Genomic DNA, 23,601 nt, shown 5'->3' on the forward strand with positions numbered 1-23,601 from the left:
CCTATTAATCAACCAATTAAAAATATGTCACAAAAAAAAAATTAAAAATATTTGATAATATGGACTTTTTAATTAAGGTAACTACTCAAATGAAGATGCTAAAAACATCTTTTTATGAAGATTCTTGTGTTAAAAGTGTATTTTGTTTGTTTAGCCACACTTTAAAAAAAATAACACTTTTATAATACATCAAAATCAAACCATACATTTCATGATCTAATGGTAAAAAAGAAGCATCTTCCTATGAAGACAATAATAAAATCTTTATGGTAGTATCCACCTTTAATTAAACCTGAAAATTATTCTGAAGTGCATAGAATATTAATACTTCGAAAAAAAAAATCTAAAATAGAGAGAATTGAATTATAAAATGATAATGTAAATACATTAATTATTGTCATATTGTCAAATTTATAATTTTTATTATGTGTAAATTTTATCACTTTAATTTAAGGATGATTAAATTTTTATTTTCTTATTTTACTAACTTTTTCCTTTTAATCTAAAATAAAGAGTTTAAACTTTGATTATATTAACTAATTAAATTTAGATTTATTATTATTTATTATAGTATATACATTTAATTTGAAAAAAACAAATTAATAAACACATTTTTACCTGTTAATTACTGCACTAATACTAATCATAGCGTCATTTCTTCCAAGTTTTAATCCAGACTTTTAGCAGAACGAAGGACACGTTCTAACAAAGATGATTCATTTAATAATTATTGGAAAGTGATATTTTTCGTTGTCATGTCAATATCTTATGTGTGTGTGGGGATCACTAAAAAAAAAAAGCATATTTCAACTTTCAAGGCATGTACACGTTCTACATTGTCTTTCCTCCAAATAATTAAGCAATTGGCTATTGGTCAATATCTTTTAACTTGTAAAAACGAAATCGCATTAAAAGTACAGGTAGACGATAAAAATATTAAATAATATGTATAATAGATATATTGAATATTTAATTTATTAAGTATGTATATAGTTATTTTAATATTAAGATTTAGGTAGATAATTTGAGGGTGTAGTGTGTTTTTATTTTATTGAGTCAATTTTAAAACCCATTATTTATATTATTCACAAAAGTTATTATCTACCTAACAAAGTCTATCACAAAATCAATAACCGAATAGCATCCTAATAATGCTTTATATATAGCCGTTTTTTGAAAATGATTATATTCATGAATTATATATATATTGTGAAATGGATATGAAGAATTTTAGGTACTATGTGTTTTGAGGATTATCTAAAACGATGATTTGGATTTGAATGAGGTTCAGATTTTTTTTGAGGTAGCATCTGACTTCTTCTGGTGCGGAGGTGCCGTCGTCCGAATTCCTCGCGAGGAGGTGGGGAATGGTATCTGTAAGAGATTCTGATGGTTAAGTTAGTAAGAACTTTGAGTAGGTTTTTAGTAGATTGGAACTTGAATATACATGTGAGGTGTTAATATATTTATAGTAGAATAAATAACCACCTTTTGGAATAGTTTCACCTTTATTGGTGGATAATTGTCCCCTTTATCTTAGGAATTTATTGAGATCTACCTTTTAGATGAGGTAGAGATAGTAGGAGATATTTAGGGAGGTAGTTACTTATTCAGATAAGTAGGGTCAGACCTCCCTTGTCGTGTCCGACTTCTTATGAGGTTAGACAAGTAGAAGAGGCCACCCTTTTTGGGTGGGCCTTTATCCTTATTGGACTTGGCTTTATATTTTTGGGTCAGGGTATGAATAAGGCCCCTACTTGAATCTATGCTTTTATAAGGGCGGGTTCAAGTAATTGTGGCTTTAGTTCCTTTTGTCAAGTACGCTGCCTTTGGGAGGTTGGATACTTGACGTGTTTCAAAAATTTTGAACTATTGTGTCGTTTAATGACACGATGTGGGTTACGCTGCAGTTTCCTTGGGATCCATGCACATCATTAAAGAGGGGTGCGAAATGTCTCTTTTGCCCCTCGTGTCTTATAAATACTTCACTTTTTTCCTCTTCTTTCTTTTTGTGTTTCTGAAATGTTCGCTTTCTCATTTTTTCACTTTCTTTATTCTTCGCTCCATCATTCAAGATTTCTCTATCTTAAACCCTTTTAGAGGATTTTGTTTGCACTTTACGGGAGGACCGTTCGCATTTTTGCCGCTAAATCGTGCCCTTCTATCTTCGTGCATCTTTGAGGTTGGTACTCTTTTTTGTTTTTTTTTTTTTTCTGTATTCTGGCATGTGTGAATGAATGGTAATTTTGAAATGTTGTTTGTGATTGTCACTCTGACTCTGGGATTTTGTGTTCTTGAAAATCTAATTTTGGTTTTTGAAAAAAGATTTGAAAAGATTTTCACTATGGTTGTTTCACTGTTGCTATGGTCCTGTTCTTGGGGTGGTTTTATACTGGTCCCAAATGATGCCATTTTCAGATAGAAGATGAATTCATTTGTATTTGTTAGAGGTATCGCGTATCTGTTTGTGTTCTGAAAGGGTTTCGCAATATTGGCCCGACCTCTTTTGGGATTTTGTTGATGCATGTGCTGTTGTTATTTTTCGTCCAGGAAGTTGGTGTCGACTTGTGATGTTGACCCAACCTTCTAATTGCTTAGCTTGCTTGGCTTGATTTGTAGTGATTATTTTTTATTTGTGTTGTAGGTGTAGCTTGTATGTCTCGTTCAGTAGTTCACAGCATGTCGACTAAGGTTCCATTCGACTTGATATGGGTAGATTTATCTGTCCTTACCCCTGTCCCTGTTGTTGATAATGAATATGGCGTGGCCTTTCGTAGGCATCATAGGCTGTGTTTAAGTCGAGAGGATGAGAGAAACTATGAGATAGTTGTTGCCGACCCTAAGGAGAGAGTTTGCTTTCCCCGACTTGATAGGTTGGGACGACATTTCATATATGTCTATGATTATTTTTTCAAAAAGTTAGGGGTTACCTTCCTTTTTTTGAGTTTGAATCTGGGGTCTTTAGATTCTGCAACGTTGCCCCTACTCAATTACATCCTAATTCTTGGGATTTCTTGAAAATATATTAACTTTTTTATCGGAAACTAGATGTCCGACCTTCTCTCAAGGTCTTCTTTTATCTCTTTGTACTCACCAAACCCTTTAGTTCTAAACTAGGATGGCTATCTTTCAGTACTATCCTATCTTTACTATCTATGATGAGTCCTTTCATGACTTCAAAAATTACTTTTTTAAGGTTTGAGCTGTTGAGGGTGCCTGATCTTTTTTCTTGAATGATGAGGATGAACCCGTCTTCCCTTTGTATTGGGAAGATAGCCTCGTAATAGTTAAGTATAACTCAGATGATTTAGATGAGATAGAGTCGAGTGTGGTCGGGGTGTTTTAAGAGTTCTGGGGCCGAGCTCCTTATCTGGACACAAAGAGGTATTTAGGGAACTCGAGCCAACTTCAGTCCGAGCTAGGTAGTATTCTCTTCCCTTTATAGATTCTACTTGTAAATTTTCATTGATGACTAATATTCCTTTATTTGGATGTTACAGAAAGGATGGCTCTTAAATTAGTTGCCATGAAGATGCTCCATTCTACCAGAAAGAACGTTGTTGCATAGAACATTCAACTGAAAGAAGCTGGTAACCCCGCCATCCTGTCCTCGCCTGCGAAGTTAGACTCAGGCCCTTCAACTTTTTAGAATATTATTCCTAACCCGACCTCTCAATCTACTCCTCCTCCTGGCTCGACCAAACAAGTAACTCGGCCTCCCCCTGCTACTAACGAACTAAATCCTAAAAGGCGCAAGACCTCAAAGTCAGGGAGCATATACGAGCAGGCTTTGACAGCCTTGCGTGGAATGAAAAATATATCCTTCCTCATAGCTATATTAGCATGGATGATGTGGCCACTAAAAGTTAGCTTCAACTCTTGGCCTGAGGTGGAGTTCGAACGACGGGTATATGTGCATCCTTGGCCAAGGAGTTGGAGAAGACTCCCCTCAATACCACCCATAGTTTTTTAGTGGCCTCACAGGTCGAGGTAGCCTCGTTGAAGGAGACAAAAAATGAGCTTGAGGAGGAGAGGGATGCACTGCTCTCCGACCTTGGTAAAGATTGGGCCAAAATCAAACAGGCGAAGGTAGCCTTGGCTATGTTAGAGGGATTGAAAAAGAAGGTTGACGAGAGTTATACCCGCGTCTTTGGGGAGAAGCTTGATCTTGTGGATGAAGTGACTAAAGCTCGGGACAAATATGCAGAGCTCGAGGAGTCTATGACCGAAGGTATGGACGAGATGGTTGTAAATCTGAAGGCCTAGTTTCGAGTTATTGCTCCCGAGGTGGACCTTTTCCTGATCAACCCAAACAACATAGTGGAGATGGGAAAGTCGTTCCTGCTCCCGATGAGGATGATGATACTCATTTGCCTGACCCGAAGGCTTCGGGGGCAGAGGTCGATCAGACTTCCCAGGATCTTGATCTTCAACCCAGAGGCAAGGTCGTTGGTGGCAAACTCCTTCCTCCTCCAACTCATCCAATTCCTGCCGCGCCAGTCTCTAAATACAATCTGACTTCCTTTGTTCACGCCGAGAATACTACCATAGGGAAACAACTTAATTCTTTATAAACTTTGTTTTCGTAGCTCCTGAATGGCTTGGTCTGTGGGTCTAGTAGTTGGTTTTGAACAATTTTTACAACTTTAGAATATTATTAAAAATCTTTCTTCACTTTGATAATGATTTTAGGTTTTAAGTGATTGCTTATTTTTTGAAATATATCTTACACAGCTATTTTATTTGAAAAATTTACTTCAACAACTTTTAATTTAGCTGTTTTTTCGCTAAGTTAGAGATGGTATCGGCGAAATTGGTTGGTCCTTTTTGGACTTTGCCTATACGAATATTACGTTTTCCTTTGTAAGTTTTGACTTTGTGTAATCGGACTTTGCCAAGTTACTTTTACATTTTATTTTTGTTCCAAATTGCTTTAGAGGTTGGTTTACGAATTGTTTCATAATTTCTTACACTAATTTGTACCTCGTCGCTTCATCTTGCCGACCATACACGTCGGCCAACGATTTTTGCGATTTTTTGAGCTTAAATTAATGTGTTTGAGAGTAGAAAATCTGGTAGAAGAGATATTTTATTATTGATAAGAAAAATGGGTTTACATAAGTTTGCTATTATATATTTTCTCATAATCTCTAGCCCTTGCTGTGATGCCTCATTAAAATCCTTTAGAAAAACTCTTTTAAAAAAAAATCATGAAGTCAGAAGAAAAAGTATATCAAGGAGCAAAGTTCGCTTCCCTAATTGTAATACCTTTTTAAGTTACATGCCTGCCACGACCTCGGGAGCTCATTCCCTTGTAAGTCGGACACTGACGTTAGGATTTTTGCCAGTAAAATTTTTTATAAAAACAGTCGCGTTGTAGATATAGTCTCTAAACCAACAGAAATCCCTTCGTACAAACGTTTTGGTTGTCACAAGTAACAAACTCCTTTAAAATTGATAACCGAGTATTTAAACCTCGGGTCGTCTTCTCAAGGAATTGCAGGGAAGTATGTTCTTATTATTGGTTAGGAGTCTTGTAAATTAGGGTTTTGAAAGTAAGAAAGCAGTATGTTGAATGATAATAAGAATAAAATAAATAACTATAAAATAGACTCTTGGCAAGGTATGAAACTGGAAGTCCTATCCTGGTTATCCTTATCAATTGTAATGAGAATTGGATTTTTCTCCCACTTTGTTAACCTCTAACTATGAAGGTAAGTTAAGTGGATGAATTAATTCTGATTCCTCAAGTCCTAGTCTTTCCTTGGGAAAAGTTAGTTATTAGAAATCGAATTAATTCTTGAAGAATTCCAATTTTCAATCAACAATGAGTTTGATAACTCAAGTGTCACCAATTAATTAACCAAAGCCAAAAGAGAAAATTCTAAATTAAATTAAAAGTATTTATAGATAAAATAAAACAATCATAAACTGAAATACCTCAAATTATATTAAATAGAAAGTTAAATTGAACATAGGAATCCGTAAACCAAATTGGCAACATCAAATAATCAACTAAAGTAATGGAATGAATAAAAGTAGAAGGGAAGCTTAAAGTAAAGGAACATTGAACCTGAGAAGCAGTTGAAATCCTAAATCCTAATCCTAAGAGAGAGGAGAGAACCTCTCTCTCTAAAAACTACATCTAATCCTAAAATTGTGAATTGTGAAAGCTTGTCTTATGAATGAATGGATTTCTCCACTTTATAGCCTCTAATCTGTGTTTTTTGGGCCGAAAACTGGGTCGAAAACAGCCCAGAAATCGCTGGAGAAGAAAGCTGCCACGCTGATTTTCGGAACTGCGACGCATCCGCGTGGAGCACGCGTTCGCGTCGCCTAGCGTCAAGGAAACTATGATATATTATATATCAAATCGAAGCTCCGGACGTTAGCTTTCCAACGCAACTAGAACCGCGTCATTTGGACCTCTATAGCTAAAGTTATAGCCGTTTGAGTGGGAAGAGGTCAGGCTGGACAGCTTAGCAATTTCTCCAACTTCTTGTATTTCTTCCAATTTTGCATGCTTCCTTTCCATCCTCTAAGCCATTCCTGCCCTGTAATCTCTGAAATCACTTAACACACATATCAAGGCATCTATTGGTAATAAGAGAGGATTAAACATAGGGAACTTAAGGCCAAAGAAGCATGTTTTCAATCAAAGCACATAATTAGGAAGGCAAATATAAAACCATGCAAATAGTATGAATAAGTAGGTAAAGAGTTGATAAAATCCACTCAATTGAGCACAAGATAAACCATAAAATAGTGGTTTATCAGACACCTTATAGTAACTCTTTTCTATGACCTCGGTGACCTTATAAGGCCCATTCCAGTTTGCTGCCAGCTTTCCCTCATCTGACTTCTGAACTCCGATATCATTTCAGATCAGTATAAGATCATTGAGGGCAAGGCTTCTCTTGATTACCTTTCGGTTATACCTTAAATCCATCCTCTGCTTTAATGTTTCTTCTTTGATCCTAGCTTGTTCTCGGACATCTGGGAGGAGGTCGAGTTCTTCCTTTTGTGCTTGGATATTGACCACTTCATTATAGAATATAACTCTTGAAGATTCTTCAGTGATCACTATAGGAATCATGACTTCTATGCCATAAGCAAGTCAGAAAGGTGACTTTCTTGTTGTTGAATGAGGAGTTGTCCGATATACCCATAGAACTTGAGGAAGCTCGCCTGCCCATGCTCCCTTCACATCTTGTAGTTGGCATTTCAACCCAGGCAATATTACTTTATTTGCTACTTTATCTTGCTCGTGGGCTTTAGGGTGTTCTACCGATGTGAATTGGTGTTTAATCTTCAGGCTAGTCACCAAATTTCTAAAGGTTGAGTCAGTGAATTGAGTTTCATTGTCTGTGATAATGGAGTGGGGAACTCCAAACCTTATGAAAATGTTCTTATAAAGAAATTTCTGACTTCGTTGGGCTGTGATGGTCACTAATGGTTCTGCCTCAATCCATTTAGTAAAATAGTCAACTCCTACTATGAGGTATTTTACTTGTCTTGGAGTTTGAGAGAATGGTCCGAGGAGATCAAGACCCCACTTTGCGAATGGCCACGGTGAGGTGACGCTGATGAGCTTTTCGGGGGGTGTGACATGGAGGTTGGCATGCCTCTGGCAAGGCGGGCCTTTTTTGACGAACTCAGCCGCTTCCCTTTGCAAGGTTGGCCAAAAGAAGCCGACTCAGACCACCTTCTTGGATAATGATCAGGCACTTAAGTAGTTCGCACATATGCCATTGTGTACTTCCTCTAGGACATCTTTGGTGTTAGAGGCCGGGACACACTTTAATAGAGGCGTTGATGTTCCTATTTTGTATGGAATGTTGTGGATCAGGGTGTAATTTTGTGCTTCCCTTATGAGTCTTCGTGCCTTCTTTTCATCTGCAGGAATGATATCAAATTTAAGATAGTTGACTATGGGAGTCATCCATCCTAAACTTTGGTTGAATATGGCCATTACTTCCAAACTATCATCTCCTTTTGACACTGATGGTGCATGGAGAGTTTTCTGGATGAGATTTCTATTGTTGCCCTCTGGCTTGGTACTGGCTAACTTGGAGATGGCATTTACTCGGGTATTGGATACCCGAGCTATATGTCGGACCTCTCTTTTCGAGAACTGTACTAGTTGTTCCCGTACTTCTTATAGGTACTTTTTCATGTTGGAGTCTTTGGCTTGATAAGTGCCATTAACATGGGAGGTTATTACTTGAGAATCACTAAACACTATCAACATTTCTGCCCAACTTCTTTAGCCAGTTTCAAGCCAGCAAGTAAGGCTTCATACTCTGCTTGGTTGTTAGAAACAGGAAACTCGAATTTGAGTGATAGTTCAATCCGAGTTCCTTATCATTCATGATGACTTCAGCTCCGCTTCTAATTTTGTTGGATGATTCATCTACATATAGGTTTCAAGTGGTCGGAATTTCTTGACCTTTAGTGTATTCGGCCACAAAGTCAGTCAGATACTAGGACTTAATTGTTGTCCGAATTTCATATTTTAAATCAAACTCGAACAATTCCATAGCCCATTGTAGCATCCTTCCCGCAATGTCTGTCTTTTGTAGAATGTGCTTCATGGGTTGATTAGTTCGAACTTTTATAGTGTGAGCTTGAAAGTAAGATCTGAGCCTTCTGGAGGTAAGGATAAGAGCATATGTGAACTTTTCTATCTTTTTGATAGTTTAGTTCTGTCCCCTGTAGGGCTTTGCTCACGAAGTAGATGGGTTGTTGTCCGTTCTCATCTTCTCGGATCAGGGTCGAAACTATAGCTCAGCTTGCAACGACCAGATAGAAGATGAGCTTTTCTCCAGCAACAGGTCGGGTCAGTATCGGAGGTTGACCCAGACATGCTTTAAAATTCTGAAAGGCTTGCTCGCATTCCTAGGTCCATTCAACTTGGTTCCTTTTTTGAGTACTGAGTACGAAGGTAGAGACTTCAATGCTGATCCTGCTAGAAACCTAGACAACGTTGGCAACCTTCCATTTAGTTGCTGGACTTCTTTGAGACAAGTCGGGTTTTCTATTTCCAATATTATTGTGCATTTGTCAGGGTTGGCCTCTATGCCTCTTTGAGTGAGCATGAAACCTAAGACTTTTTCTGCCTCTACTGCAAAGGTGTATTTTGAAGGATTCAATCTCATTCCAAGCTTTCTTATTGTGGAGAATACCTTGGAGAGGTCGGACAAAAGAGTGAAGTTGTCCTTGGTCTTGACGAGCATGTCGTCCACATATACTTCCATGAGTTTTCCTAAGTGGGAGAAAAACACCTTGTTCATCAGTCATTGGTATGTAGCTCTGGCATTCTTTAATCTGAAAGGCATTACTACATAACAGTAGTTAGCCTTGGGAGTGATGAGAAAAATAATTTCTTGGTCCGGTTTATATGTCGGGATTTGAGTATATCTCAAATATGTGTCCATGAAGGACAAAACCGATATCCTAAGGCCGAGTCAACCAGGACATCGATGCTTGGGAGAGGGTAAGGATCCTTGGGACAAGCCTTGTTGAGGTCAGTGTAATTAACACACATCCTCTATTTTTCATTCTGCTTTTTTACCAGAACTACGTTAGCCAACCACAATGGATAATTTACCTCTCTTATGAATCGGCTTCTAATAGGGCCTGCACCTGTTCTTCCACCACCTGTGTCCTTTTGGGATCGAGCTTCCGCCGCTTTTGTGGAACAGGTTGGGAACTGGGTAGACAGCGAGCTTGTGAAACATGAGGTCATGGTCTATACCAGGCATATCGGAAGTTTTCTAGGTGAATAGGTCGGAGTTCCTTTGTAAGAGATTAACGAGTTGTGCCTTTAGAACTTCCTCCAGGTTGGCCCCCATACCCGTTATCTTTTCAGCACGATCCCCAATTTGCACATTTTCTATCTTTCCTTCAGGTTGGGGATGTAACTCTTTTCAAGTTCGGACACCACCGAGTTCAATAGTGTTAACTTCTTTATATCCTGTACCACCTCTTAAATTGAGGCTTTCATTGTAATATTTTCTTGCCAACTTCTGATCTTCCTTTATGGTGGCAATTTTTTCTGCAGTTAGAACTTTCATGCATAGGTGAAGTGTAGAGACAATTGCTACAAGTCGGTTTAAAGTGGCACGGCCTATCAAGGCGTTGTAAGCAGACATAACGTCCACTACAATATAGTCGACGCTTATCGTCCTTGACCTCGTGCCCTTTCCAAAGGTAGTGTATAGTGAGATGAATCCAAAAGATCGGATCGGTGTGTCCCCCAACCCGAAAAGTTATCTATGTATGCGTTTAAATCCTTTTCTTCTAGTTTGAGCTTGTCGAAGGCGGGCTTAAATAGAATATCTGCCGAGCTCTCTTGATCCACCAAAGTTCTATGGAGATTTGTATTGGAAAGGATTATGGTTATCACTACTGAGTCGTCATGGCCAGGAGTTACTCCTTGTGCCTCTTCTTTGGTGAAAGAGATGGTCGGTAAATCGAAAATTCTATTGTCTTCTCGACTTGGTATACTTCTTTAAGATGCCTTTTACGTGAGGATTTTGAAATTCCTCCTCCAGCAAACCCTCCATTTATCATATGTATATGTCTCTCAGAAGTTTGCGGGCGTCGATCTCACCGTCCTCTGTCATCGCCATCTCTTTTCCTCTTTCTTTGATCGTCTGATCTCTCGGCCAAGTACCTATCTAAGTTGGGGGAGGTTCTCTAAGTCGAGAATTTTTCTCCATGTTAATATACTTTTTTGCTTACTCTTGTACTTCGTATAAAGAAATCGGGTGTCGCTTGGATTTGGATTGGGAGAACGACCATTCTTTAAGGCCATTAACCAATCCCATTATTACTGCTTTAGGAGGTAAGTTTTGTATTTCCAAACAATCTTTCCATATAGTCTTGAAGTGTCTCTCCGACTTCTTGTTTGACCCCTAGTAGGCTTAGAGCATGCTTTACTTTGTCTTTCTGGATTGAAAATCTGGTAAGGAACTTGCTTGCCAGGTCACCAAAGTAAGTTATCGACCTGGGTGGTAAGTTATCGAACCTCTTTATTGCAGCTATAGTCAAAGTTGTCGGGAAGGCTTTACAACAAGTTGAATCAGAGGCATCAACTAGGTACATCCGAATTTTGAAATTGCTAAGGTGATGCCTCAAATCGGTTGTTCCATCGTAGAGATCCATGTCGGGAGTTTTGAAATTTCGGAGGACCCTGGCTCACATGATTTCTTCAACAAACGAATCTTCACCTCCAAGAGGGCTTTCCTCCCGATCTGTCCAATTACCTCGTCTTCGGAGGTCAGCTTCTAACCTCAAGAGCTTTTTCTCCAACTCTCTGCGTCGTCGTACTTCTTTTTGTAATTCCCGTTCAGCTTCTCGTTATCGCTCAACCTCCAGCTTGAGTTGTTCTAATTGTCTGCGGTGGCTGTGAACTAACCCTAGTATCTCCGTCGGACAGGGATGTTTTTCATCTTCGGGAAGGTGAACCTCCGAAGAATCCATCGTGGATGAGGGTTTCCTGATGTTCCTTTCCCGTGGATGCATTTGTTCTCTCTTGGGGTGGATGATGGTAATCAGTGGCTAAGAGAAAGGGGGGTTGAATCTTAGTCCCTTTTTGCTAAGAATTACTTTCTGCCTTTTATGATAGCTTCAGGAGATAAATCTGTTTTTGTCTCGTAACTAGTCAAGAGACATTTTCTTTTTGTCTCGTAACCGGTTAGGAGATATTTTTCAATTTTGTCTCCTACACAACAGAATCAGAAATGGAGTAGAAGAGAAAGAGAGAATCACACCCAGAAGTATCTTGGTTCAGCTGCTAAGTGCAATGCAGCCTACGTCCAGTCTCCATCACAACAGTAACGGAATTTCACTATAATCAATAGATTACATACACCAATTCTTCCCTAGGATCTACCCATTCCTATCCGGGATAAGTTCAGAATCTATCCCCAAAACTGAACTTGACTTGGTTACCTACCAAGCTTTCAACCACAAAGTGCTAACCCAACTTGCAAGGGAATCCCCAGAGGATCATGAAACACAACATAGATGTACAAAGGAACTCTTAGACATCTATGACTTTTTCTTTAATTTTACACTCTTCGCCTTTTTTCTCTCACTGACTTTTTCTTACAAACCTCACTCTGTTTGTCTTTTTCACCATGAAACTCAGACAGACAAAACTAAAGAAAAGAATACAAAATAAAACCCATTGAAGGAGAAGAACTCTGTTAGCTTAGGGTATTTATGAGAACTCTGTGCTTTCTCTCCTTGCTTCAACCCTTGGCCGTTCACCCTTATTATAGAAGGGAAAGCTTCCAAGGTTGAAACCGGTTCAACCAAACCACCAACATCTTCTCCATCAAATTGCCAGTTCGGGCAGAGAAGAGAGAGAGGGAAAACCAAAGCTGAAATCAACATGCATGTACCTCTCTCAACCCTTCTCATCAAACTTCTTCAATCTGAGCCTTCCATCTTGACTTTGGCCCCAAGAATGAATTTCAACCCTTGATGATTCTCTGATCCTTGATAGCTCCAACCCTTCCATATTTGCTTCTTCCTCCACGTAGCTACAGTAGCTACCTTTTTTCTTGGATGAACAAAAATGGAACTGAGCTTTATCACAGAGATCTTCTTCTTTGACCGAGGCCGATCCTTTACATTTTTGGTATGAAGATCTTGAAACTTCTTCTTCACATCTTGCCTTTAGTGGCAACAATTTTAGCCACTCCATACTTCGGATCTTCTTTTTGCAAAGGCCATCACCCTAGCCTTTTGCTTCTTCTTAGCTTCTCTGATAGTTTCTCTGATAACTTCAATCTTCTTCCATCTTCTTTTCTGATGAATGTGACAAACGAAGCAAGAGAGAGAAGAGAGAGAAGAGAGAAAAAAACTTTCAAAGGAAGCAATGAATGATATTAAAACTAACTAATTTTCCACTTCCATTCCCCTATGCATAAAGTAATGTGGAGTCATTTAATGCAATCAAATCAATTTTGATTTTCCTTTTCAGTTACCAATGCATGAGTTTAATTAAAATTTGAATTCCATAATCTTATGGAAGTAGGTAACTGAACCAAGCATGCTCCACTACTTTCTTTCTTCTTTCAATTTCGGACCCATGATGATGTTGGGCCAAGGCAATTATAACTTGGGCTTTGTATCAGTTTCCTAGTCCAATTAGCTTTGCTGTGCCTTAAACCAATTCAGCCATTTATAACAACATTTTCTTTATCCAATGCTGATAGTTATTTGGACTTAAAACATGCTTTTGGCCCATCAAGAGAAATTTGCACAATGACAAACTCATCATACAAACAATTTGAAACCAAAATTAAATTAACAATTTTTTAATTAATATTTTTAATAATGTTTGATCATCACAATAATTTGAAGTTTTCCAAACTCATCAGTGGAGGTAATGCTAGCGTCAGGTCGTCATGGTGGGGCTCTAGCTCCGACTCAGACGCTGTATGATCGTCTTCATACTGATTGTCCATCATATGTTGATGTAGACTTTCAGGTCCCAGTAACGGCACCAATATTCCAAGGGTTACCTAAAACGGTAATTTGGGCCTGAATGTGAGGTTTAGACTCCTTCTGAGGCAACGTCCGACTTCTTCCGGTGTCGAGGTGCCGCTGTTCGAGTTCCTCGCGAGGAGGTGAGGGGTGGTACCTACAAGAGACTCCAATGCTTAAATTAGTAAGGGCTTTGAGCAGGTTTTTAGTAGATTGGGACTTGAATATACCTAAGAGGTATCATTGTATTTATAGTAGAATAGATAACCACTTTTTGGAGTAGTTTCACCTTTGTTAATGAATAACTGTCCTTTTTATCTTGAGAATTTGTTGAGATCTACCTTTTAAATGAATAGAGATAGTAAGAGATATTTAAGAAGGTAGTTACTTATTCAGATAAGTAGGACCGGACCTCTCTTATCGTGTCCAACTTCTTATAAGGCCAAAGAGAACATCTTTTATTTGATTTAATTACATATTTTTATTTGTGGTGTAATTAAGTATCCTTTAAATATTATTTTTTATTTCGTTTTTACAGAAAAAAGAAAATAAAAGACAAATAACTCCCCTAATTTTTTGAACAACTAATCCATAAAACTGAATATTTAAATTAATTAAATAAGTACCATTTCTGTTTTATATATAAATTATCAAAGTTATCTTATACAACAAAAGTGATTCACATTTTAGTACTACTTAATTAATAATGCTGCCCACTTGCTAACCAATATGCTTAGCTTTTTGTATTATCGTATATCTTCTTTATGATATCAGGAACTTGATGATTAGCAGACATATCTAATATCACTTTTCATAGTGGATTATTTACGATATGATAATAATAAAAATATATAGAATATAGATTCACTACTAGCATGCCTCATGAATTCAATTCGTTGGCTGATTTCATTTGTAATGGATGTCCTTGTAACATGTTATCGATATGCATACTCCACTTAACTCTTTCCTGTGGCCATTAATTTCATTCTCACACAGCAACTTGCGTGAAATTCTTTCAACCAATATTCCTGTAATGATTTTATCCTACATTTTAACCCAGTAACTTAGAAGTCTTATGATTGATCATTTTAAATCTTATCAGTATTATTGAAATTCGATGAATATTAATACACTTTATAAAAAATTCTAAATCTCTTATATTTTAAATTTGAATCACTAATATAAAATTTAATAAATGAAGGGCTAAAATTTATTTAACTAACACGAATTGTAACACTCCTTACTTAATAAAGAGCGTTTAAGAATGAGACTTGGAATTCTTATTATTATGGCTAATTTATCTTATTTCTTCAACTTGAGAATGTAACAACCTAATTCATATAGAAAGATATGTTATACCTTATATTTAATGCATGCAGGTGGAGAGAATATGTGAGGCCATTGAAGATGCAGGGTTTGAAGCAAAGCTTATTGAAGAAGAATCAAATGATGAACACCCTTTTGAGATATGTAGAATACACATAAGGGGCATGACTTGCACTTCTTGCTCTTCAACTCTTGAATCAGCTCTTCAATCCCTTAGAGGTGTGCACAATGCTCAAGTTGCATTGGCAACTGAAGAAGCAGAAATTCACTATGATCCTAATATTGTAACCTATGATCAACTCAAAGAGGCTATAGAGGACACTGGATTTGAATCCATATTAATAAGCACGGGAGAGCACATAAGCAAAATACATCTTAAAGTTGATGGAATTAAGAATGAACAATCAATAAGTGCTATTCAGAAATCTCTTCAATCTCTTCCTGGAGTTGTAAACATTGACACATATATTGACATCAACAAAATTTCTGTAGCTTATAAACCTTACATAACAGGGCCTAGAACCTTCATTCAAGTCATAGAATCTGCAGGTTCTGGATGTTTCAAAGCGGAGATATTTCCGGCCGAAGAAGCAGGGAGGGAGACACATAGGAAGCAGGAGATTAAGCAGTACTTCAAATTCTTCATTTGGAGTTTGGTTTTCACCATTCCTGTGTTTCTAACATCAATGGTTCTTATGTATGTACCTGGAATTAAACATGTTCTTGATATCAAAGTTGTGAATATGCTTAAAGTTGGACAGTTATTGAGATGGGAATTGGCTACACCAGTGCAATTCATCATAGGAAGGAGATTCTACATTGGATCATATAGATCATTGAGAAAAGGCTCTGCCAATATGGATGTGTTGATTGCATTGGGAACCAATGCAGCATACTTGTATTCTGTTTATGTGGTGGCAAGAGCTGCATTCTCAAGAGATTTCAAAGGCAATGATTTCTTTGAGACAAGTTCTATGCTGATTTCGTTTATTCTGTTAGGGAAGTATTTAGAGGTGTTGGCCAAAGGGAAAACATCTCAGGCCATTGCTAAGCTTATTGACTTGACACCTGATACAGCAATCCTGTTGAATCAAGATGGTGAAGAACAGGTTGATAGCAGGTTGGTACAAAAGAATGATGTGATTAAAGTTGTTCCTGGCGCGAAAGTTGCTTCGGATGGAATTGTTATATGGGGCCAGAGCCATGTCAATGAGAGCATGATAACCGGAGAGGCAAGGCCGGTGGCAAAAAGGAAGGGTGACATGGTGATTGGAGGCACAGTGAATCAGAATGGAGTCTTGCATGTTAAGGTAACAAGGGTTGGATCAGAGAGTGCCCTGTCTCAGATTGTTCGACTAGTCGAATCTGCTCAGATGGCGAAAGCTCCAGTTCAGAAACTTGCTGATCACATTTCTAAGTACTTTGTTCCTCTTGTAAGCATTCTACTAACTACTAACCACTTTTAATTTTGATAATGTTCTCTAGTTGTGGACTAATTTCTTCTTTTTTCTGTTTGTTGCAGGTCATTCTGCTTTCTTTTTCAACTTGGATTGCTTGGTATTTAGCAGGAAAGCTGCATGCATACCCAAAATCATGGATTCCATCTTCCATGAACAGCTTTGAGCTTGCCCTTCAGTTCGGGATATCGGTAATGGTCATTGCATGCCCTTGTGCTCTAGGCCTAGCCACTCCTACAGCTGTTATGGTTGGTACTGGAGTTGGTGCAACTCAAGGTGTGTTAATCAAAGGTGGACAAGCTCTAGAAAGTGCACATAAGGTTAGCATTGTTACTTTACTTTGGTTATCTCTTTTTACTTCACTCTCAAGTTTCATAATTTTGCAGGTGAATTGCATTGTGTTTGACAAGACAGGTACTCTCACAATTGGGAAGCCAGTGATTGTAACTACAAAGCTCTTCAAGAACATGTCAGTTCAAGATTTCTATGAACTTGTTGCAGCAGCAGAGGCAAGCCTTCTTCTACTACTAAACACTACACTTGTTTACCTTTGAAACAATGTCTCTAAACAATGGTTATGTTATTGTCAAAACTCAAAACTAATATAGGCGAATAGTGAACATCCCATAGCCAGGGCTATTGTTGAGCATGCCAAGAAGATCATCACAGAAGATGAACAGAATCATACCTGGCCAGAAGTGCGTGACTTTGTTTCGATATCAGGCCATGGAGTTAAGGCCATTGTTCAAAACAAGGAGATATTGGCTGGGAACAAAAAACTGATGATGGATCACAACATAGCCATTTCAGTGGATGCTGAAGAAGTTCTAGCAGAAGCTGAGAGATTAGCACAAACTGGGATTTTAGTATCCTTAGATGGAGAAATAGCTGGAGTCTTGGCTGTATCTGATCCATTGAAACCTGATGCAAAGGAAGTTATCTCAATTCTCAAGTCCATGAAGATCAAAAGCATCATGGTCACAGGTGATAACTGGGGTACTGCTAATTCCATAGCTAGACAAGCTGGTATTGAAACTGTTATGGCAGAAGCCCAACCTCACACTAAAGCTACTCAAGTAAAAGATTTGCAGGTACATACAAATTTCATCGTTTCTTAATTCTAACATATCATAATTTGATAGTTCCAACAAGGGTCAAAATGTTAATACTAAATTCATGTGATTAATTCAGAATTCTGGCTACACTGTGGCAATGGTGGGAGATGGAATCAATGACTCGCCAGCACTTGTGTCGGCCGATGTAGGAATGGCGATTGGTGCTGGCACAGACATAGCTATTGAGGCAGCAGACATAGTTTTGATGAGAAGCAACTTGGAGGACATAGTAATAGCCATAGACCTTGCAAAGAAAACCTTCAACCGAATTCGCCTCAACTACATTTGGGCACTTGGTTACAACCTCTTATCAATCCCAATTGCTGCAGGCATACTTTACCCTTCCACTAGATTCAGATTGCCACCATGGATTGCTGGGGCTGCAATGGCTGCCTCTTCTATCAGTGTTGTTTGCTCCTCCCTCTTGTTGAAGAATTACAAGAGACCAAACAAGCTAAACAAATTGGACTTAAATGGTATAAAGATTGAGTGACAAAACTATTTACTTGTCCATTGCATAAAGTTGTATATAGAACTACTCTCTGAATGTGATAAATGGTTCAATGATACAGATTTTAGTGAAGTCTATTCTTGTTCTCTATGTTGATTACAGATTTTGGAAAATTATAGAATAAGTCCACAATTTTTTACTAACCATTTATCACGAAAAGCTGTTTTGGGTTTAGTTAATTTTCTTTTCCACCATTTGAGGAAAGAAATGGCGCTTGGGAAAGGGGAAGAACCAACATCAACCATGATTTGACATTTAAGAAAGTCAAATATTTGAATGACCCCACCTTTTTGGGAGGATTAATGTTCAGTGCATCATGAATATCATTCTCAATCTTCAAAATCTGCTAATATGGGAGCACGATGCATAACTGACACATAATTAGTCCAATCATGAACATTATTTAATTAATTGAAAGTTGGAAACTAACTACGTGCTTGCATGATGATAAAGCATTAGGCGAGAAAATGATACTTGATCTAATAATAAGATCTTTACACTAGAAATACCATAAGTAAGGTGTTCTGGATTCATGAATTGTAATCACCTAGCAAGAAAGAAATTAAAATGGCAGTGTCAATATCCAGAAGAAGATCAAAACCATATAGAAAGCAAGAAGCTAAACAATCTTATTTTCATTTTAGTGCCATATACAACTTTCTGAGTAGAATATCTGTTGCATTGTTCCTTCTAATCCTTATATACATGTGGTGTTCCTTCTCCACCATTATAACTGGAAACATAGTTCATGTTTGCTTCTCTTCTTCAAGGAAGCTTCATAGCCTCTATTGTCTTTCTGCAGGCACTCATCCCTCCTTTGAAATCCCAACTTCCACAAACAATCACAGTTTCTTAGCACCTCGAATATTCGAAGGCAACAATGCAACTGAGCCTGTTAAGTTTTCAGTTGGATCAAATCTTGTTACTAGCAACAATGGAAGATATGATGAAGAGGTTGCAAATGCAGTGAAGGTTGTTGAGGAGCATTTGCAGGTTCATCGATCGTGGAGGTCGAATAGAAGCAATGCAGAATCATGCAGTGGTGAAGGGATATATGTGTATGACTTGCCATCCAAGTTTAACAAGGATTTGGTAGGTCAATGCAGCAAGATGATTCCATGGCAAGATTTTTGTAGTTACTTAAGCAATGATGGATTTGGAAAGGCTATTATTGCTAATAATAAGTTTGGTAAAGGATGGTATCAAACTCATCAATACTCACTTGAACTCATATTCCATTCAAGGATTTTGAAGCATCCATGCAGGGTTTATAATGAGAATGAAGCAAAGATCTTCTATGTGCCATTCTATGGTGGCTTAGATGTGCTGAGATGGCATTTCAAGAATGTTTCAAATGATGTGAAGGACGGTTTGAGTTTGGAGCTGGTGAATTGGCTTCAGAGACAGAGGCCATGGAAAAGAAATGAAGGTAAGGATCATGTTCTTGTGTTGGGAAAAATCTCATGGGATTTTAGGAGAACTAATAATAGTGAATCTCCATGGGGTACTAGATTGTTAGAGCTTGAGAAAATGCAGAATCCAATCAAGATCTTGATCGAACGCCAGCCGTGGCATGCGAATGACATTGGAGTTCCTCATCCAACTTACTTCCATCCAAGTTCAGACAATGACATCATTTCATGGCAACTGAAAATCATTAGATCGAATCGCAAGAGCCTTGTTAGTTTCGCTGGAGCGGCGCGCTCTGATGCAGAGGACAGCATAAGAAGAATACTAATAGATCAATGCAGTAGCAATGGTAGATGCAAGTTTCTGAATTGCAGTTCTGCCAAGTGTAATGAGGCAGAGTCAATCATAGATGTTTTTGTTGAGTCAGAGTTTTGCTTGCAGCCTCCAGGGGATAGCCCTACAAGAAAGTCTGTTTTCGATTCGCTGATATCGGGTTGCATCCCAGTTCTGTTTGATCCTTTCACAGCTTATTACCAATATCCATGGCATTTACCTGAGGATCATGACAAGTATTCAGTGTTTATAGATAAGAAAGAAGTGAAGGAAAAGAATTTGAATGTGGTGGAGAGGCTAAGCAATGTTTCATCAAGAGAAAGGGAAAACATGAGGAGGTATATTGTGTATGAACTTCTTCCTGGTTTAGTATATGCTGATCACAATGCCTTGCTTTACAAGTTTCAGGATGCATTTGCTATTACAATCAATAATCTGCTTCTGAGGGGTACAAGATTAGCTACATGATTCTTTCATTACACCTTTAATCAATATTTGTAACTATATTTTTTATCAATGACAATGTGTTAATTGTTTGAATTGGCACAGGCCGGTTTCCGATTCCACAAGCAATAAAATATTACATGGATATGAAAAATGAGATAATACTATAACACTTGTGGATTCCTATATTCCAAGGCATATTCATCCTAATTTGATTAACTATGTGAACAATAAGAATATACCAGTTGAATTCTTATGATGCTTACTCTAGAAGCTAATAAAAATATAAAACTATGTATAGATATAACAGTTGGACAAATAGCACTCTAGATTCTAGTGTTTGTTCCCCATTGGATGAGAATATTAACATCGTAATCTTAGAATTATTTTAGTTGCCTTCTTGGTCATGTACTTGTACTACAACATACTTTGATCCTTCATTAGTGTTAACAGTTCAGAAATCACTTTCATTAATTAGTTTACAAGTTCAACTGAGTTTGAGAAGATATCACAGAATGGCAAGCCAATCAGTTCATTATTTCATAGTTAAAGTATGCTCTTTTTCTTATACACTAATATGAATATGATACCTACTGCACTTATTTATCTCCTTTTTCTTTTTAATATATTATAATCTCTTACCTTAATTGGTTTGTAGGATGGGAGGGGAAATGATGTGAAACTGGGAGAATACAAAGGAAAAGTCCTTCTCATTGTTAATGTTGCCTCACAATGGTAATTAATCTCCAAATTAATTAAGTGCTTCAGTTGAACTTACCATGATTTCATAGTTCATATACAAAGGTGAAAAAGCTTTATAATTTTCATTGATGCAGTGGGTTGACCAATTCAAACTACACAGAACTTAATCAATTGTATGACAAATACAAACAAAAAGGTATGTTTTTTCTTGTCATATATATTTCCTTTCCAATTAGGAGGATACAAATTCATTATTGAATGATCATAAGATAAAGCTGTGCACTGTGCAGGGCTTGAAATTCTAGCATTCCCATGCAATCAGTTTGGAGCACAGGAACCTGGAACTAATGAAGAGATAGCAAATTTTGTTTGTACTCGCTTCAAAGCTGAGTTTCCCATTTTTGACAAGGCAAGAATTCTTTGGTATCTCATTAGAATTCTTTTGTGTCTCCAAGTGTAACATAACATGTGCATGTTGTTGATTAAATTCGAATATAGGTGGATGTGAATGGTGAGAATGCTGCTCCACTTTACAAGTTTCTGAAATCAAGCAAAGGTGGAGATAATATCAGGTGGAACTTCTCCAAATTTCTTGTTGATAGAGAAGGCCATGTTGTTCATAGTTATGAACCCACAACTTCTCCTCTTAGCATTGAGGTAAATATGTGTATATATATGCATAGCACAATTTCATTTGTGTGATTTCATGCACAACTCCAATAAAATGTTTCTCATTAATCTGCAGAAAGACATCAAGAATCTGCTGGAAGCATGAATGAGCAGTGGAGATTTGCCGCAACATATGAATTGTAATGAATAAGAATTACTCCTACCTTCTTCATGTTTGTGAAATAATTAAATGTATTCATGATCTATTCATAAATCATAGTAACTATCAATCAAGCCTGAGGCTACTTTTCTTTTGGGGATATGCATGTGACCTCAAAGATTCTAAAAGTTACAAATCCAAATTTAAAACTGAACAGTGCCTATTTATTTTGTCCTTAAAGTTGTAATTATATACAGTAACAAAAGAGATCATGCTACTTATAATATGGTAGATGTAAAAGAAATCATTATACATGAAGTTCTCAATCATATAAAGTTTGAATAGTGGATAATACCACAAACCAAAATAGTCATTCATCTTTTTTGTTATGAGGAAACAACAAAAATAAAAGAGGAGGAGGAATATAAAAATTATATTAGCTATGAAAATTATTAAAACAAGATTTTTTAAACAAAGATGATGTTAGAATATAATTAGGACAAAAATTCAATAAAAAACAGAATATGATAAAAACAAGTGTAAAACCCTTTTAAAAAACTAGCTCATGAGGCTTCATGCCTTGCTTGAGGGAAAACCTAGCACCAATATATGCCTTCAAATCTGGAACGCTTTCAATGGCTTTTAACAAAGCAGAGTCCACCGTTTTCTGATCATCTTTCTTCTCCTGGGGCAGAACTTTTTTCTCCTCTTTCTCTGATTCAAAGAACTCTCCCTCTTCCTTTTTCTTCTTCTTCTCAGCTTCCTTTGCAAAATATTTGTCATCAAATTTATCCACATTAACACCAGAGACATCTACTTTGGTTGATGTACCAATGACGTAGGATTGGTTCACACGTCTCAAAGGCACTCCATTGATTTTGAAAGGGCCTGAAGGGACAAGCAGAAAAACATAAGATAGTGAACTACAACCTAGAACCTAATCAGTACACCCATGTGCCCTTCAATTTTGACATCAGTAGGCATCAAAAGCCTGAAGCCAAAGCACACACTATATAACAAACAGCATTTGCACCAACATACAAGTCCAAATGCAGGGATTTAAAAAATAAAAAGAAAAGCGAAAATGATAAATGACAACAGTTAGACCAATTTTTAAACTGAAGCATGTAAATGTCGGAAAACAAAGAAGCCCTCATAAACCAATTATTTATCACTCAGTAAAATCCCAATAAATAACAGAGAAATAAAACGGAATATAGTACCAACTAATGACCACAAGATATGAAGCATTGCAATTAACAAAAGCAAACAAAAACAATACCCAAAAAAAAAAAAATTTGTATTGTCACAAGCTCCAAAATAGTTTTATATATAAAAAAAAGCTAATAATAAATTAGAACATGTAATATAAGAGTGCATTGTACACGAGCAATCTAAATTGTACACTACTCATGAAAATAAAATGGCTAAAGCTTAATCCAGATCCTAATTAATTAATAAACAAAACCCGAAAATGAACGAAACAAAGAAAAGTAAACGAAATCATATCCAAACGAAATTGATAGCGGAAAAGGTACCTGAGCTTGGTAGGTTTGGGCTTGTGCTTGTTGACAAGGGGTTTCTTGACGTCATCAGCAGGATAAAATTTGGGAGGCTTCTGAGAAGGTGCTTGAGGCTTAGGTTTGGGATCGTGGCGAGGCAAAACGCCGCCGTTTTTGACCTTGATGGCCCAGAGTCCCCTCTTGTGGTACATCTTGGACCTCGAGTACTTTCCGATTCCCCTAATCAGTTCGGGGTTCCGGCTCACCTTCCTCGCTGTTCTCTGCTTCGGCGCCATTGCTGCTCCACTCCCACTCGCGCTTGCTGCAACAAACCCTAGTTTTAGTTTTTTGCAGCACAGACGCAAATGCCAATTAGGATCAATTATATTCTAACAGATGAAATATAAAATTTTAAAATACTATATCATTGTATATATTGAAAAAAAATTTAAAATTTACTTCAGATATGATAACTGATTATTTTAGTTGTATGAAGCATTATTAAAAAAAAAAAATCTAAAAATACTAT

The 23,601-nt window shown here is 37.3% G+C and overlaps 4 protein-coding genes across 5 annotated transcripts in view; 3 read left to right on the plus strand and 1 right to left on the minus strand.

Moving 5' to 3' along the window:
• The window catches only part of LOC107643069 (probable copper-transporting ATPase HMA5), an 18,897-nt gene extending 884 nt beyond the window's left edge, over positions 1 to 18,013 (plus strand). The window contains exons 2-6 of the mRNA XM_016346621.2: positions 14,883 to 16,262; positions 16,352 to 16,606; positions 16,673 to 16,795; positions 16,895 to 17,377; positions 17,478 to 18,013. Of these exons, the coding sequence (XP_016202107.1) occupies positions 14,883 to 16,262; positions 16,352 to 16,606; positions 16,673 to 16,795; positions 16,895 to 17,377; positions 17,478 to 17,894 (2,658 nt within the window). The 3' untranslated portion in view covers positions 17,895 to 18,013. The remainder of the gene's footprint in view (positions 1 to 14,882; positions 16,263 to 16,351; positions 16,607 to 16,672; positions 16,796 to 16,894; positions 17,378 to 17,477) is intronic.
• Positions 18,140 to 20,381, plus strand: LOC107643071 (probable xyloglucan galactosyltransferase GT20). The gene has a single exon (XM_016346622.2). It carries the CDS (start codon positions 18,480 to 18,482, stop codon positions 20,121 to 20,123), a length of 1,644 nt encoding a protein of 547 aa, XP_016202108.1. The 5' UTR covers positions 18,140 to 18,479; the 3' UTR covers positions 20,124 to 20,381.
• On the plus strand, positions 20,509 to 22,329 carry LOC107643072 (probable phospholipid hydroperoxide glutathione peroxidase). Of its 2 annotated transcripts, XM_016346623.2 has the most exons (6): positions 20,509 to 20,650; positions 20,758 to 20,834; positions 20,936 to 20,997; positions 21,092 to 21,210; positions 21,300 to 21,458; positions 21,547 to 22,329. In XM_016346623.2, the coding sequence occupies exons 1-6, from the start codon at positions 20,615 to 20,617 to the stop codon at positions 21,574 to 21,576; spliced, it is 483 nt and encodes a 160-aa protein (XP_016202109.1). In that variant the 5' UTR covers positions 20,509 to 20,614; the 3' UTR covers positions 21,577 to 22,329. The 2 variants fall into 2 exon arrangements, with proteins under 2 accessions (XP_016202109.1, XP_020978791.1); XM_021123132.1 differs by having other exon boundaries at positions 21,300 to 22,329.
• LOC107643073 (60S ribosomal protein L6-1) lies at positions 22,121 to 23,368 on the minus strand. Its single transcript, XM_021123632.1, has 3 exons — positions 23,109 to 23,368; positions 22,521 to 22,579; positions 22,121 to 22,458 (listed from the first exon to the last, which is right to left on the minus strand). Exons 1-3 carry the CDS (start codon positions 23,366 to 23,368, stop codon positions 22,121 to 22,123), a joined length of 657 nt encoding a protein of 218 aa, XP_020979291.1.

This window comes from Arachis ipaensis, chromosome B05 (genome assembly GCF_000816755.2).
Source record: "Arachis ipaensis cultivar K30076 chromosome B05, Araip1.1, whole genome shotgun sequence".
Classification (NCBI taxonomy): Eukaryota; Viridiplantae; Streptophyta; class Magnoliopsida; order Fabales; family Fabaceae; genus Arachis; species Arachis ipaensis.

Coding starts and splice junctions, on each gene's coding strand:
- LOC107643073 (XM_021123632.1), bottom strand. CDS start 23,368: ATGGCGCCGAAGCAGAGAACAGCGAGGAAGGTGAGCCGGAACCCCGAA. Junction 22,580..23,108: donor CCCAAACCTACCAAGCTCAG/GTACCTTTTCCG, acceptor TTTGTTATATAG/TGTGTGCTTTGGCTTCAGGC. Junction 22,459..22,520: donor CAAAATTGAAGGGCACATGG/GTGTACTGATTA, acceptor TTGTCCCTTCAG/GCCCTTTCAAAATCAATGGA.
- LOC107643071 (XM_016346622.2), top strand. CDS start 18,480: ATGGCAGTGTCAATATCCAGAAGAAGATCAAAACCATATAGAAAGCAA.
- LOC107643072 (XM_021123132.1), top strand. CDS start 20,615: ATGGCAAGCCAATCAGTTCATTATTTCATAGTTAAA. Junction 20,651..20,757: donor TTCATTATTTCATAGTTAAA/GTATGCTCTTTT, acceptor ATTGGTTTGTAG/GATGGGAGGGGAAATGATGT. Junction 20,998..21,091: donor TGACAAATACAAACAAAAAG/GTATGTTTTTTC, acceptor TGCACTGTGCAG/GGCTTGAAATTCTAGCATTC.